Genomic DNA, 15,350 nt, shown 5'->3' with positions numbered 1-15,350 from the left:
AACCTGAGAATGAAAAATATAAAGCTGCTGGGGATCCCAGAAGTCTCTCTGAAGAGCAACAGGGTAGGTATTTTTGCTTAGTTTGAAGGCTAAAGTCAGGAGTCTGTAGCTTGCCAGCTCCTGTGTTGCATGATGCAATTGCTCCTTTCCTATTAAGAAAACAGCTGGTTGAGCAGGCTTGCCTTTTATTAATGTCCTGTACCTTGAGGTGTGTATGATTGAAACAAGACTTTTTGTGCTATAAGGGAAAGCCTGAAACTTTATATAAAAACTGCATTTGAGGTTTTTTTGGTAGGTGTTTTTGTTTTGAGTATTTTTTGGAGGGTGGTGGGATGATTTTGGGGGTGGTGTTCTTTTTTCTTCTGTTTGTTTGTTTGTTTTTGTTGTTTTTAAAAACAAACAAACAAACAAAACTGTTCCAGAATATATGCTAACACAGAAGGGGCACATAGGGTTTTTTGGCGGAGGTTTTTGTGTGTATTGGGGGAGGGCAGATGCCATCTCATATTTAAATAGAAGATAGGAGAACATAGGCTGAGTGCACCCTTCTTTGCAGGGCTGGTGCTAGGGAGGGCAGAGGGGGAAGTCTCCCACAGCTCCTAGTAAATCCGTGCCTGCCTGTGTCAACTTTTTAAAACATTAACCTGCCTAAACTCCAGAAGATACTAGTATGAACTCATTGACTGAATGTCTTAAAGCTGGGAATACTTAACTTTGTCCATTTGTAATGGTGCAAGCTCTGGCTTGAAAACAAAATATACTTTATGTAACTGTTTTTTCTAAGCTGATTTTTGCAGTATTGTGGCTGCATGCATTTGTGTGACAGGATCACATTTATTACATTTACTCTTAAGGGGAGATGAAATGGGTGCAGTGCAAAGCTATGACTTTTATTTGTTTTAAAAAATAATAAAACCCTAAAGAACTAGTAAGTATTGATAGTGGTACCTGTAGATGTCTGATTTTTCCTTTAAGGCAGTCTGATTTGCCAAACATCTGGATGGTTCTTTCTTAATAAAATGGCTGTTCCTGAGATGTGTATTGTCTCAGATGAGTGACTATCTCTTAATGCAGTCAGGAAAAGATAAATATTCTGTGGCTTTCGCAGGGAAGCACTCAGGGTTCAATCTTAGTTTTTAGGTTTACGGTGAAATTCTATGTCTCATTCCTTCCTTTGCACTGACAGGGTGCATGCACCTGTGACTGTGTGATGAAACAGTAGGAGGCAACGTTGGTATTCAACTCGTGTTCCCTGTATCAGCTCACCAGCCAAGTAGGTACCTACTTACACATGCTGGAACAAGAACCAGGCATGTGCTGAGCTTGCTGGAACAGTTAGTTACTACTTTGCTGAAAGCCGCATCCGGGTTGGCAGAGGAAGGCAGAAAACACCTCCAGTTTCAGGACCAGTTTCTGGAACTTCCCCAGTCTTTAAATCTGAAGGTGATAATATTTCTTTGAATTAGATTCAGGATCTGCCAAAAATGTGTTTAAAAGACTTATTCTCATCATTGTTTTTACAGGAATAAAATCTCAAGCCATTCACAGAAAAGTAAACTGTATTATTTTGTAATTACTGGGCATGATGCTACATGGGAGGGGAGGCCACACTGGATTTCTTCCCGAGTGACAGTGGGCACTTCCTTCACACACAGAATGTGCTGCTGTAGTGGTACTCACAGCCCTTTCTCCTCCAGTTCAGGTCTCGGGCACTCTAGCACTTGTGCCACTCAACGTGTGGTGGAAAACATTCAAAAGCCAGATACTATCTAATGTATTTATTTTTGCTGTTGTTGAAGGGGGAACTGAGGCTTTGAGGGTTAACAGACACTGTAAGCTAGATATAAAGCTAAAGTGTAAAAGCTGAAGTCAGTGCAGAAGATCAGCCAGGTTATCAATGGGTCTCTTTCTGACTGCGATAGCTGGCAAAATCGCTTGTCTGTCAGATCTGGTAGCAGCAAAATTTGAATGTCTTGTTTATATATATATTAGTCGGCATTACAAAGGCCCCGAGCAGTTCTGTGTCTTTATTTTATCCATCTTGTTTGTTTGTGTCAGGATATTGGTTGGTAAACTATAAATCATCAAGCTGTTGGCAGACAAATCAGACTTTTTAAAAGGCAACAAAGAGTTGATGTACATCAGAAAATGAAGAAGAGTGATCTGCCTTGAGGAGGGATGTTTTCACTCAAACCTTGACAGTGAGTGTATGTCGGTTCATAGTGTATTTCAAACATTCTTGCACTTAAAATATTTTCAGAGCACTCAGATTAAAATCGCAGAGAACAATAGTATTATATGCTTGTATGTAAGTTTGACTTTGTTTCATGTTAGTCGTAATAGAAAACAGCAAATACAATATTCACTTAGCATCTGTAATTCAGCCATGTTCCTTACTCGCTTTGGATTTTGGTAAGTAATTTGTTGGACTGCTTACAGGCCCTGGAGAAAGTCTGCTAATTCCACCCCAGAAAAACTTCTGGAGCGTGACCTTGCCAAACAGAGATAACAACCCCTTGGTTGGTTGTTAATTTTTCTGTTATGGTTTTGGGGTTTTTTTCACATCTGAAAATTTCCTAGTTGGAAGGTTACTGTCTGAAATTAAGACTTCATATTTATTTTTTCTTATTTTATCATGTTCCACTCTACTTTTGTGGTATTTTCCGTAGATACATGGACCACCCAGTTGTTTTAAGCCAGCTGTCAAAATAACTTTCAGTAAGAGGATTGTGCTTAGTTTTGCAGGATGTAGCTGTACAAATGGTTAATGTGTATCCAGAGAGCCTGGATATGGCAGACCCATGTCTTAAAACTAACACCACCTTAGAAGGCTCAATTAGCTCAGTTAGCTCTATTTTTACAAGTCTAATCTCTACATGTGGATGGATTTTGTAAATTATTTGTAAAGAAATGTTTTACGTGACCTAACTAGTAAAAATCACAGACTTTTTCTGTTTGAGTTAGACTGTCCGGCATTTAAATAATTTCTGGAAATGCTCATTCTCACCTTTTTAGCAGAGACTGGCTTTACCTGAACTCTTGTGCTCAGTCTGTCAGACATTGATCAAATAAGTCTCCATTCCCTTGCTACCTTGACTTTATAACCAAAATGTGGTCCTTTGTCCTGAATAAGGAATGGGCTAGTTTAGGACAGTTGTAAGTGCTTTCTTCTATCTGTAACAAATCTGCTATTTAAAACTAACACAGGAAAGTCATACGCAACTGTCCACTCTGTTCAGTCACCAAGCATTCATAAAAAGCGTCACGCTCTCGGTGTATTTTAAAATGTTATTTGTGTAACGTTGCTAGTCAGGAAATTTTAGGTCCTGACAGGACTTGGAGGTGGTGGTCTTGTAGCTGTTCTCCAGTTGACCCTGAATCTGATGAAATGTTGCTGTGTATTCACTCTTATTCTCAAGGCTTGTTTACTCCAGCTTTGTGTTCCTCCCAAACAGCATAAATTTTTACTTTATCTTGTTAAGGGCTGAGTAGTTACGAGATGTGTACGTTCCCAGTAGAAAAAAGCAGTGTCAACCAATTGATCTTTATCAGCTGCTGCAGAAGTGGGTCTTGAATACTGATTTGCTTCATTTCTGGATCCAATGAGAAAACCACTGGGAAGGGTAGCTGCTCCTCTGCTGCACTGAAAGGTCTGGAAACAACAATAAAAGACCATTCTGCCCCTCAGGAAGAATAGAAATGTTTTACAGCAATAAAAGAAATCCGTCTCAAGTGAGTGCCAGGGGTGGTGTCAAGTGTGGCTCTACGTGGTACTCAGGACGGTAGGGAATGTGCTGATGTTTGGTTTAGTATTAGGCAGTCCTGCAAGGAGCAGGGACTTGGTGATGCTTATGGGTCCCTTCTAACCTGAGATCTTCTGTGATTCTGTGTAACGAGATTTTAGGCTGAATGAGAATCTAACTCTCACTGTGGCCCTTTCTCCCAAGTCAAGCATTACATGTTTGTTTTTGTTTGCCTAAGTCATTGCACAACCAGGAAGCGGGAGGGTAAGTTGTTTGCTTTCATATGAAGGGAAGTTTATTCGTGAAAGATGCAAGTAAAATGCACCACTGCATAAGGCTTCCAGATGATGAGAACTCCGGTGTTTGGAAACCTTCAGCTTTTGCCTCAAATATTTTAGGAAATTTTATGTAGCTTGTAAAGAATTATTCTGTACTGAAATGAATTTCTATAGGCTTCTTTGTTTCAAGAGCCTTCCTTACTATATAGGACCCCTCAGTATCTATTACTAAAGTGTTCAGGTTTTGCTTGGGGTTTTTTTGTGGTTTTTTTTCTTGTTTTTCTTTGTTGGTTTGGTGTTGGGTTTTTTGTTTTGTGTTTTTGTTTTGGTTGTGGGTTTTTTTGTGTTGTTTTTTTTTTTTTTTAAGCAGGGGCTATTAACTTTAAAACCAGTTAGAATTACTTGTCAAAGAGAAGGTTTTGCCCAGCGCTCTGTAAACACTCTGACTTAAATATGACTGTGATAGGTTCATCCCAGTCTAGAGTTATTTCCTCTGTCTTGAGCAGGGTTGATTTCCTGGTAAATCAGTTCAGTCTACTAAACCAGGAGCTAACTAACCACGTCCCCCATTCCCCTCACAACTGCTTTTAGATGATTAAGAAAAAAGGTCTCACTGCAGGGTTCTGTGAGGGATGGTAGCAGTACAAGGACATTGGGAGGGGAGGGAGCTGTAGCAGCCCAGCGCTATTAGGCTTAGGTCACTGCATAAATGAGTGAGAGTTAAAATTTATCATCCTCTCTTTTCATGGGACTCTCCACATAGCTTCTATATTTTTGTTCTCATTAGGTCTTTACATCCTTCATACATGTTCTCTAATCTTTCACACCACCTATACTGCTTAAGATGATGTCTATTTCATCACATCAATTTGGGAGAAAAAATATTTTTAATCAGGCCTTTCTTGAAAATATTTTTGGATGCATGAAACAAAGCATCTCTGTGTGTGACAACTTGTTGAGAACTGCCATGGGAATTGTTTGCCTTGGTGGGAATTATGTGTTCATAGATCCATAGCCTGAAAGGGGTTAAGTTTTGCTTCTTTCTGTTACTTCCTTTGTAGTCTGATTTTACTTAAATAAAACTTCTTTTGCGCTTGCATATTCATGATGCATTTGGCACCATCCCACATGGTCTGTCCATAAAACCTCAGTGTCCCAGGTTTAGGCAAGTTATTATTATTCAGGTATTTATTGTTCTTACGAATGTTGTCAAATGTGAGCCAAGTGCATTCTTCACAGCCTTCCTAATATTTAAGTGACTTTGATTGTATTGTGTGTCTACACAAATGTATCTGAACGCACTTCAGTATTCACTGGTATGTTGTGCCAGCTAAATTAGAGGTGTTGGAATTTGTCAGATTCCTTTTGTGTCCCTCCCCCAACCATTTTTCCAGAGCCTGAGAAACCTATTCTTCTGAAGAAGAATGTTTACACAACTTTGCATTGGTCACCAAGTACATGAAGCTTTGATTCTGAAGGACTAGAGAACAGCCAAGCAGCAGTGCTTTTTATGCTCTTGGCAGTGTTAACTCTTCAGTTTATTTATGGTAGTAGTAAGCATAAGGATGAGCACACAGGATATTTTTATATTTGCAGAGGATGGTTCAAAGCTAAAGTACTGCTTGTCTGCCATTTGCAATCAGCAGCAGCCAGTGTGGAAGAAGGACTCCCTGTAGGAAGTGAGGTAGTTGCTGTAGTTGATAGAGGACTCTGTTCCAGGAGCTGTCTTGTTCGGATTAATTCTCTGCCTGTTGCCAGATCTTGTCTGTAGGTCTTTTTCTTGAGTTTTCAAGAAGGCTGCAAAGAAGCTACAGCTTTCAGAAACACAGCATTGCAGTTCACATGCTACGTGCCAGAAGTATGTTTCATTTCTGCCCCTTACTTCCAGTATCCCTGGTTTGCAGGCTGACCTTTCAGTGAAGCAGTTGTTCAAAATGTGAATTCTTAAATACAGTAGTTGGTGTGGCTACATTGTTTGGACATTCCCTTTAGATTCCAGCAGAAAATCCCCTGAACACAGCTATGCATGATGTTAAAAATTAACATCGCCTTTAAAAGATACTGGAAAATATTCTGGGAGCACTGGCTTTTTTAGTTTGGGGCATGCTGATGGATATGTCACATTTTCACACAGAATTTAATAGTAATTGGAAGTGTTTTGTCTTGAAGTTTTTTTTTACATTACTCCCACTAGAAAACAGCTCTCAATATCATGCTGATTGGTGGGATCTGTGAGGAAACAGTATGTCTGCTTGTACTGTGCCTGTATCTTCAGGCTTGCAGATGTTGGCATGCTATGCATCAGCAGGATATAAACTGTTTTCAGAAGCTTTTCCTTCATTTTTGCTTCCCAGCGAAATTAAGTCAGCAGCATATATATAGGACTGCTTCTGTGAATCTTGAGACGCCAAGGATGTCAAATGTGAACCTTCAACTGTAAAAAGGCTTGAATTCAATATAACTTCTTTGGTTTGTTTTGTAATTATATCTTTGGTAATTGATACTCTTAAGTGTGTCCTGCCATGGTGTGGTTGGTAACCTCTGCAGTTTCCCACTGTTCAAACAAGCAGGTGCTTGAGTTGAAAAGCAAAACTTGTTCCAGTGCTTGACAACCCTTTCAGTGAAGAAATTTTTCCTAATATCCAATCTAAACCTGTCCTAGCACAGCTTAAGGCCATTTCTTGTTGTCCTATTACTTGTTACTTGAGAAAAGAGACCAACACCCCCCTCACTACAACCTCCTTTCAGGCAGCTCCAGAGAGCAATAAGGTCCTCCCCTGAGCCTCCTTTTCTACAGACTAAACGACCCCAGTTCCTTCAGGTGATCCTTGTAACGAGAGCCTTCACCAGATTCACTGCCCTTCTTTGGACCTGCTCCAGCACCTCAATGTCTTTCTTGTAGTGAGGGACCCAAAACTGAACACAGCATTTGAGGTGTGGCATAGAAGTATGACTACAAAAATTTTTTTGATGTGCCTTCTCACTTTCAGAGCTATTGTGTTCTTGGGAGGCAGTGGAAGGATGCCAAAAGATCTAAGGACAGGGAGGGGAGAACTTGCCAGTACTTGGTTTGTGAATGAAAGAGAAATGAGGTTTTAATAAAAGGAAAGTGACATGTAAATGCTTTCTTCCAGTTTTCACCTGGCGGCAACGAAAGGGCATGCAGAGTGCCTCAGGATTATGGTGACACATGGTGCAGATGTGGCAGCCCAGGATGGTGCAGGTATGCCTCTGTGAACCTACACATACAGCATAGTACACTCAGTTTGCCTATATAGTTCTTGATGTGCGCAGTGCAGCTACAGATTTGACAACACTGCTTTTCCCCACGCATCGTGTGTAGGAAAAGCAGTTGTAACATTTGCAGGTTTAGGCATACTTGTTTTTCTGCACATAAGATTCAGATCCTAGAGCCCTTAAAAACTTTTGCCCTAATACTGTAAATGTCAGCATTTATAGTGGAATCCAGATGTGAAATAGCTGTTAAATTTTTATCTTATTTATTTTTAAATTAAAAAAAAAAAAATCCCACTCCACCAACTCTTTCTGTTAACCTCATTTGAGGCTTTTTATAGGTCAAATCAAGGTCTTTGGTGTTGCTTTTATGTGTATCAAAGCTATTAACCCCATTAATTGTACAGGAGTTGCAGTAAGACATTTCCTCAGGGTTATGATATAGTGCAAAGAGCTGATACAGGCCAAAACAGAGCTGAGAGCTATTAAGTATGTTGTTTCACCCCTCAAAAGTCCTGTACCTTAATTACTACTCCACTAGAAGAATGATGGGAGCTGAATTCGCAACTGCCAAAATCTTCTTAATAGATTTCAGTTGACATGTCTCTGGAATCCATGCCTAGCATTTTCTCTGGCTGGCTAGAGTTGCCTGAGTAAGGTGTCAGCATTCTGTCTCTTCAGTAATGATCTATAAATGTTAGTCTCACGGGTTCTGTTTTGGCCACCAATTGCAGCCTGAAGGAATTTCTGTCATACATGGAAATTATTTGCCTCTATAAGGAAACATCTGTGATAGCGGAAGAAGTGTTCAGATTATATATAATGATAAGAGAATATATGTACCTGTTACAGACTATTATTCAGAATTCATACTTCATCTTGCCTCAGGATTTATTAGTTATTTGGATAATAAGAGGTTGCCTGCTGTCACCTGAGAGTGTTGACCCAGTATGCATTAGGGAAAGCCTTGTCTGTAATAGTCACATTATTTACAGTGAGATTCTACTGTCACAAGTGCCTCTGTCTATATTGGGTACTATATCTTGGCTCCTTTTCATAGTTACATGGATAATTTATTCTTTTGCTATCTTGCTTCTTTAATTTTTCGAATGCTCTGTAGGATGAAACTAGAGGAGAGACTGCAGTCTTTCATCATAAATCTATAATCAGTAAATCACTGTATTGCATAGATAAATATGAGCTCACAGTTGCCAAATAAATTAACAGAAAAGGGAATCTACAAGATGCAAACCGAAGCCAGCCTGTGTTCTGAGTCCTCTTCTATGAGCACTCCGCGGCTGATACAGATTCAACGTAGGGGTTTGTCGGGGCTGGTTTTGCTCTTGGTGCTGGGTTCCTTTTACATTGCCAAGTGGGAGAAGTCATGAAGACACTTGGCAGACATCTCTCTGCAAGGGAGGCTGAGTAATACAGGCAAATTGTTTTTTAAGAAACAAAACATAACTGCACAATCTGAGACTTACTTCTGCCAAGGTATAGCCTGATACCATGTTTGTGTCATTCCTTTATATGAAGCTAGACATTAAGATTGTTGTATTAACTGCTTGAACAACTGTCTGTTGTGAATACATGCTGCTTGATGTAGGTATTTGTTTTATATCCTCTCTCTACTTTTCATGTGTCATGATAGGAACAAGATGGATAATTCAAAATTCTGCTTTTGTCATAGAAGTGTTTATTCCTATGCTTTGACATGATTGAATAATTTGCTTTGGTTTCATTCATCTAGGGCACAGTGCTTTACATCTTGCAGCAAAGAACAGCCACCCTGATTGCATTAAGAGATTACTTCAGGTAAAGTAACAAATTGATTTTGATTTTTTTAAGTTTTCCTTTTGTTTCTCTAGATTGGTTCCACCAGATATGGACACGTTTCCTGCTAATAATCTGCATCACACTCCTATACTGTTGTCCTGTGTCCTTGCAATCAAGAGGGGTGCTTGAGTTTAAAGACCTTTAGGCACTGTGAATGGATGATAAAAAAACAATGTGGTGTCTTCCCTGAGTGGTCCACAATTAGCAATTTTCAATGTGCAGCCGATCTGACATAGCAGGGTTGGGTTTCAAGCAGGTTGCAGCTTCTGTCTACCTTCCTGTGTCTTGTCTGTGTGGTTGGATGGCTTGGAAGTAGATGGGTTAAGAGGTGCTGGGAAAAGGGTCTTTCACTTCTTGGGGGGATGGGGGGTTGGTACTGTTCCGCTGGAATACTTTCTGTCTGGTGATGACCATAGAAATGTCTGTCCTGTTTAAAGTCAATGGGAGAAGAAACCAAAGTAGTTTAGATGCTAAAATATGGAAATACCTGAGTCCTTGATGAAATGGGGTAAAGGACAGTGAGGGGTTAAAGGGAGTAGAATGGGGAAGGAAGATGAGAAACTTAAGATTCTCTTGGTATTGAGGCTGAAGATGTTCATTGGTAAGTGAGGAGAAACGTAGTCTATCTCAGCTCCATTTCAGAAAGCCAGGTGAGTTTTGGTGGAGGCAATCAGAGGAATGGGACAGATTTTTAGGAGTTTGGAGTTATCATTAAGACTGAGGCTCATACTACTGATGAGATAATGAAATAATGACTAATTCTGCTCAAGCACAGTGGTGCAGAGAGAGAATGGATCTCGTATCCCAGCCTCCAAATTGCTTTTCCCTGGTTACCTCAGGCTCTCCAATTGTCCTGTGACTGACCCCTGTCAATGTCTCTGACAGTACTGGGTCCAGTCCCCATGCTTGTTGCAAGCTGACTTGTTTCTCCACTCCTGGCAAGGGTTGTCTTTAACCACTGAGCCTCCCCTCTTCAGGATTTCTTTGTGAATATCTACGACTTCTAATGCAAACCCATTTACAGCATAAACGGTGACATCAAGCTGTCACTGATGGTATCACATGCAGCAGCATGATCAACTGCAACTAGATGTGTGTTTAATACCAAATATCTGCTGTCCCTTCACTTACTAGATACAACCACAGAGTGCTTTTGGTGATATTTTCCTAATTTTATTGCAATATGCAAATTTCTAAATATGTTTGTTAGTGCAAATACATTGTTATTATTCTCCAGTAATTCATGTTCTTTGGATTGCTTTCTTGGTGATACAAACTGTACATGTGAAGAATGTCTAATCTTGACATGCTAGAGTTGAATTAAAACAGGCTAAATATTTTATACAGGCAGAATCTTGATGTTTCTGTTATAGAATGTGGTAATCTATGTGAACCTGTTTTCCTAGAAAATTGTAGAAGTGTTGGAGGCACTGCTACGTTTGAAAGGCAAAAGCTCTAATGTTTGGTTTTTAGAAGCCAAATATTTCAGGGTCTCATCTGCTCATGTCCAAAGAAGGGCAGTGAAGCTGGTGAAGGCTCTAGAGCACAAGTCTTACGAGGATCACCTGAAGGAACTGGGGTCGTTTAGTCTGTAGAAAAGGAGGCTCTGGGGGGACCTTATTGCTCTCTGGAGCTGCCTGAAAGGAGGTTGTAGTGAGGAGGGTGTTGGTCTCTTTTCTCGAGTAACAAGTGGTAGGATAAGAGGAAATGGCTTTAAGTTGTGCCAGACAGGTTTAGTTTGGATATTAGGAAAAGTTTCTTCACTGAAAGGGTTGCCAGGTGTGGTTGAGTCAACATCCCTGGAAGTGTATGACGTTTAGGGACATGGTTTAGTGGTGGGGTGCACTTGGCAGTGCTAGGTTAACAGTTGGATTTAGAGATCTTGAAGGCCTTTTTCCAACTTAAATGATTATATGATTCTTTCTTTGATGTTAACTAAAGCTAAAATTTTCTGTAACCAAAACCAAGTCTTGATAAATATTTGAATTTTACTTTTTTTTTTTTTTTTTTTTTTTTTAGTTTTTATAATTTATTACTTTGAAGTCTAGACTGATCAGTAGTAATAGGTGGCTTATAATACCACAAAACATTACTGGATTGATAATGCTTAAGTTTTTACAAATGCAAATGAAGCCGTATTGCCTTCAACAGAAATCACGCAAGACTAATTGCCTTAGGACATGGTTGCTTTAGCTCTTCTGTAATGTAAGAAAAAATCATGAAGCTTTTCTGAGGCAAAAAAGAGCATTTCTTTCCTTTTTTTTTTTCTTTCCTAATTTAAATTGTTCTAAAACTATAACATTTTTTAGGGCTATCTCTTTCACCGTATTTCCTATGGCTTCAATGTAAGCTGGTACCAAGAAAGGAGAGACCAGACTGACAAAGAGAGGGAAACTGTGCCTTTCTTCAATATTCTTTTCTGGAGCAGCTCATAAAACTTTTGTCAAACATGTTCAGTACCCTGTCTTTAGCATCAAACATATGTTTTGTTTTCTTGGTGTTTCTCTAATTGCTTTTTTCCCTTTTCCTTGGTGAACTGTGCAGAGTAAATGTCCAACAGACAGCACTGACAATTCTGGGAAAACAGCTTTACATTACGCAGGTAACTTCTTTGTTGAAAGCTTCTACTATCTCTTTTGTCATGCTTGATATTCCTAGTTCTTCAGCCTCATGGAGCTCTTTAGGTTCTAATTACATAAATGTAATGACTGCATCTGGTGATTTGCAAATTTCAGGTGTTTTTTTAGATAAATACTGTGACTACCGAATTTCAGATAATTACAGTTAAGAAGCTTAACTTACAAGTGCAGAGCAGTAGGAATATTTAAGATTAGGTTGATTTTGATTTGAGGCTAAAGATTATATCTTCTCATGCTAATTTCAGCCATGAATATTGGTTATATTTCTGCATGCAGCTTGCTGTTCATCCTTTTAATGTTTCTCTCCTTCCTTCTTAAAACAAAATAGTTTCATTTGTTTTTTCTTGGACCCCACTGTAATGCTGCAGTATTGCTAGTGAAAGCAGAGAACACAAATTTTGAAAATGGGGTTTAATGGACTTTCATGCTTGTTGGTTAGTTTGTTTGTTTGTTTGTTTTTTAGCTGTGTGTGGTTGTCTTCAGGCAGTTCAGCTTCTGTGTGAACACAAATGTCCCATTAACATCAAAGATTTGGTACGTACCACTTCTGTTTCTGTACTTCAGATACTTCAGGGCTTTTACCACCCTCCTCTCCAATCTATCTCAGGTGTAGCAGTTCAAAGCAATACTAGGCTTATATTTGTCTTGGATTTCTCTGGTGGAGGAGGTTCCTTTTGCAGCTTGCCATTGCAGAGGTGGGGAAGTACTTCACAATCTAATACAGTAGTGGCAGGATTTACTGCTGGTTAAGTTGCGGCATTGATACAAGTAGGTAGAATCAGTTCTGATACATGCAAAACATGATTAAAAGTCTTTCCATTGACTCCAGTAGGCTTTGGAAAAGGCCCATTATGTGACAGAGTGCTGTGGCATGCTCACAAAGCCCAAGCAGAGTATGATAAGCCTGAGGAGAAAAATTCTATTTCGTGTAGTCTAAAGGCTCAGGGACACTACATTCACTGCTAGGACATGTCTACAACCAGGCAGGTCTATTTTGGGGAATGATGATATGTAGAATCTGATGATAAAGGCAGGGGACCTGACCGAAATGAGGCACAAAAGAAAAAGAAAAAAAAAAAAACCAAAGTCATGAAAGTATTTTAATTTGTTTGTTTGTTTGTTTTTGACTTGGATCTATCTCCTCCTTATCTGGTCCTTCTAATAAAAAAATCTCGTTAAAAGGTTAGACCAAAAATTTCAGCAGATGCATTTTAAAGGTAGAAAAGGTTTGTTTAGTCTTAAGAAGAGATGTCTTCAGCTACATCATAGTTGATCATAGAGAAAAAGGAGCCAGACCAGCCTCAGAGGTACATGACAAAATGTTAAGCAGTGGTCAGAATTTGGCGGGGGGACCTAATTGGGAAATTCTAGTTAGGTACTAGGAAAAATAATCTCACCGTGAAGGTAGTCAGACACTGGAACCCAGAGACAGCATGGTGTCTCTGCCTTTGGAGATACTTAAAACTTGACTGGACAACTCTCTGAGCAATGTTCTGTGACTTAAAGTTTGCCTGGCTTTGGATTGAGAGCAAAGAGGGAGAAACCCCAGATGACCTTTAAGGGTGTCTTTCAACTAAGTTATTCTGTGGTTGTATGTATTTTTTTCCCTTGTACTTAGCCTAAAATAATTTTTGTTGTGGAGCTACTTAAAGGTATTGTGTAGTTCCAAAATCATCATGTTGTAGCTTTAAGCAAACACCAAAGGGTGTACAAACATCAAAAAGCATTCCTACTCCTAATGATTTGCATCCCCAGTGCTCAAGAAAGGAATTAAAGTAAACCCAGCGACATTACGGTACACAAGAAAAATGTACTAATGGCATGTCATTTGTGCTATATAGAAGTAAACTTCATAGCTGACCTTTAAATCTAAGAGTGATATTTGTAAGTGAATGGCTTGTTGATAGTTTCTTTGAACATGTTCCTAGGATGGAAACATACCTCTGCTGCTTGCAGTACAAAATGGTCATATGGAAGTCTGCAAATACCTTCTGGATCACGGAGCAGACATCAACACGAGGGATAAAAGTGGAAGGTACAGCAAGTTAACTTGTTAATTCTTCCCCAAGACTGACTGTCAAATGATGCTTCCTTCTCAAATCCTTCCCAAAATAGTTGTTAGGTGAATAATGCCTTCTGTACTAGACAGCATATCCCAATTGTTGAGAAGGCTTACAGAATTCTGCCTGAAGGGAAAGGTGAAACAGAAACCATGCAACTATAAATCTAGATGTGCCTGTAAGATTTCCCTTGGGCTACTAGAGCAGTAAACCCTGTTTTTAAACAATTCCTACAAGAATCTGATTGATAGCACTTACCCACACATCAGTTTGTACATGTCCCAGTTTTAAATGCTGCTCTTTTCTTGGCGTGAATTAGTTTCTCCAACTTAAATCCTAAAACTGTTACTTGGGAGTAACTTCTGTGCAGGGTTCTGTTTTCTACCATAATGCAGCCACAGCAGAAAGAGGAAAATACAGTGAAGCTATATAGTGGAGTTGCTGTCACCTTAGAAGGTGCAATTTGGATATTTGTTGCATTAATAGTGTGTATGTCAGAAAATTGTTTTTGTAAAGCAACATCGTTGTTGTGAAAAAATACACTTTTTGGATTATACTTATGAAGGTCAAGAGTCTTCAGAAATCATGGACTGTTTTATGAACAGTTGATTAAACTGTGAAGGTAAAGCACGGCGCTCCAAAGACTTGGCACTTATGCTTGATAGCTATCCTTATCATTGTATGTGATACAATGCTCTTACTGTTCTTGGGCAGCACCTGGGAAGGTAAGACTGGGCCCTAACTTGTATTTTATTAGTGCAAAGTTTATTAGAGCACTCTTTGTTGTAAGTTGTCTAAAGAAAACCCCTTTGTCATCTTGGTTGGTTTGAATGGCCTCATCAGTGCTTTGAACTTGAGGTGCGGCCCACTGTGAGACCTCTGCCTTCTCCTCACTCTTTTAGTGTTCAATTAACAGACAGTGTAAAGAGTTGCTAGTTTAATTGGATGAAGGCAATTCTGTCATAGATAGGACAGACTTGCATTTTTATATTTTCTTTTTCAAGAAAGTACTGTGTGTAGAAGCAAGAAAATGATACGATGTGGAAAATACAATTTTACTTCAGGCTTTCCTTCTGGTGAGAAAAGTGCCTACTCTGGCATGTCATGTTCACAAAAGTGGTTAAGTTTTTGCTGAAAAAGGAGAAGCCTTATTGGGAGAGGAAGGGATACCTTTGAAAATGGCATCTCCAATTTCCTATCTTGTACAGACTAAGGGAATTATTTTGGTAATCTAAAACCATCCCTGTGACTCTGGAGTTGTTATCCAAGTGGCCTCTCACACTAGTTCTTAGCACAGCGCTGCAACAGCCGTCACTTCTCCAGGGCTCACCCATTACAGGGAGTATATTTAATTCCTCAGTGAAATGACTGTCTTTAGTATCTAGCAAATATTATCATTGTAATAACTTTTCAGTTTTATATCTGCACTGAGAAATGTGTTTGCCAGTGAATTTGGCCAACCTGTTAGGCACGTTTTCATGTTGAGAAGGGAGAATTATGCCCAAGAAGGAAACCAGTATTGGAGCATGCATGAAAGGTGGGCTTCTCTGTGTCTTTGTA

General features: G+C 39.4%; 1 protein-coding gene across 7 annotated transcripts in view; it reads left to right on the top strand.

Annotated features, from left to right (window-relative positions):
* Window positions 1–15,350, top strand: part of RAI14 (retinoic acid induced 14) — an 87,302-nt gene that overhangs the window by 60,551 nt on the left and 11,401 nt on the right. For all 7 annotated transcript variants that reach the window (XM_037372820.1, XM_037372821.1, XM_037372822.1 and 4 more), the window contains 5 exons: window positions 7,156–7,244; window positions 9,006–9,070; window positions 11,636–11,693; window positions 12,194–12,264; window positions 13,659–13,765. In XM_037372820.1, the coding sequence (XP_037228717.1) occupies window positions 7,156–7,244; window positions 9,006–9,070; window positions 11,636–11,693; window positions 12,194–12,264; window positions 13,659–13,765 (390 nt within the window). The remainder of the gene's footprint in view (window positions 1–7,155; window positions 7,245–9,005; window positions 9,071–11,635; window positions 11,694–12,193; window positions 12,265–13,658; window positions 13,766–15,350) is intronic.

Source organism: Falco rusticolus, chromosome Z, assembly GCF_015220075.1.
Source record: "Falco rusticolus isolate bFalRus1 chromosome Z, bFalRus1.pri, whole genome shotgun sequence".
In the NCBI taxonomy this organism is placed as follows: domain Eukaryota; kingdom Metazoa; phylum Chordata; class Aves; order Falconiformes; family Falconidae; genus Falco; species Falco rusticolus.
This window is presented reverse-complemented; position numbering and strand designations above follow the sequence as displayed.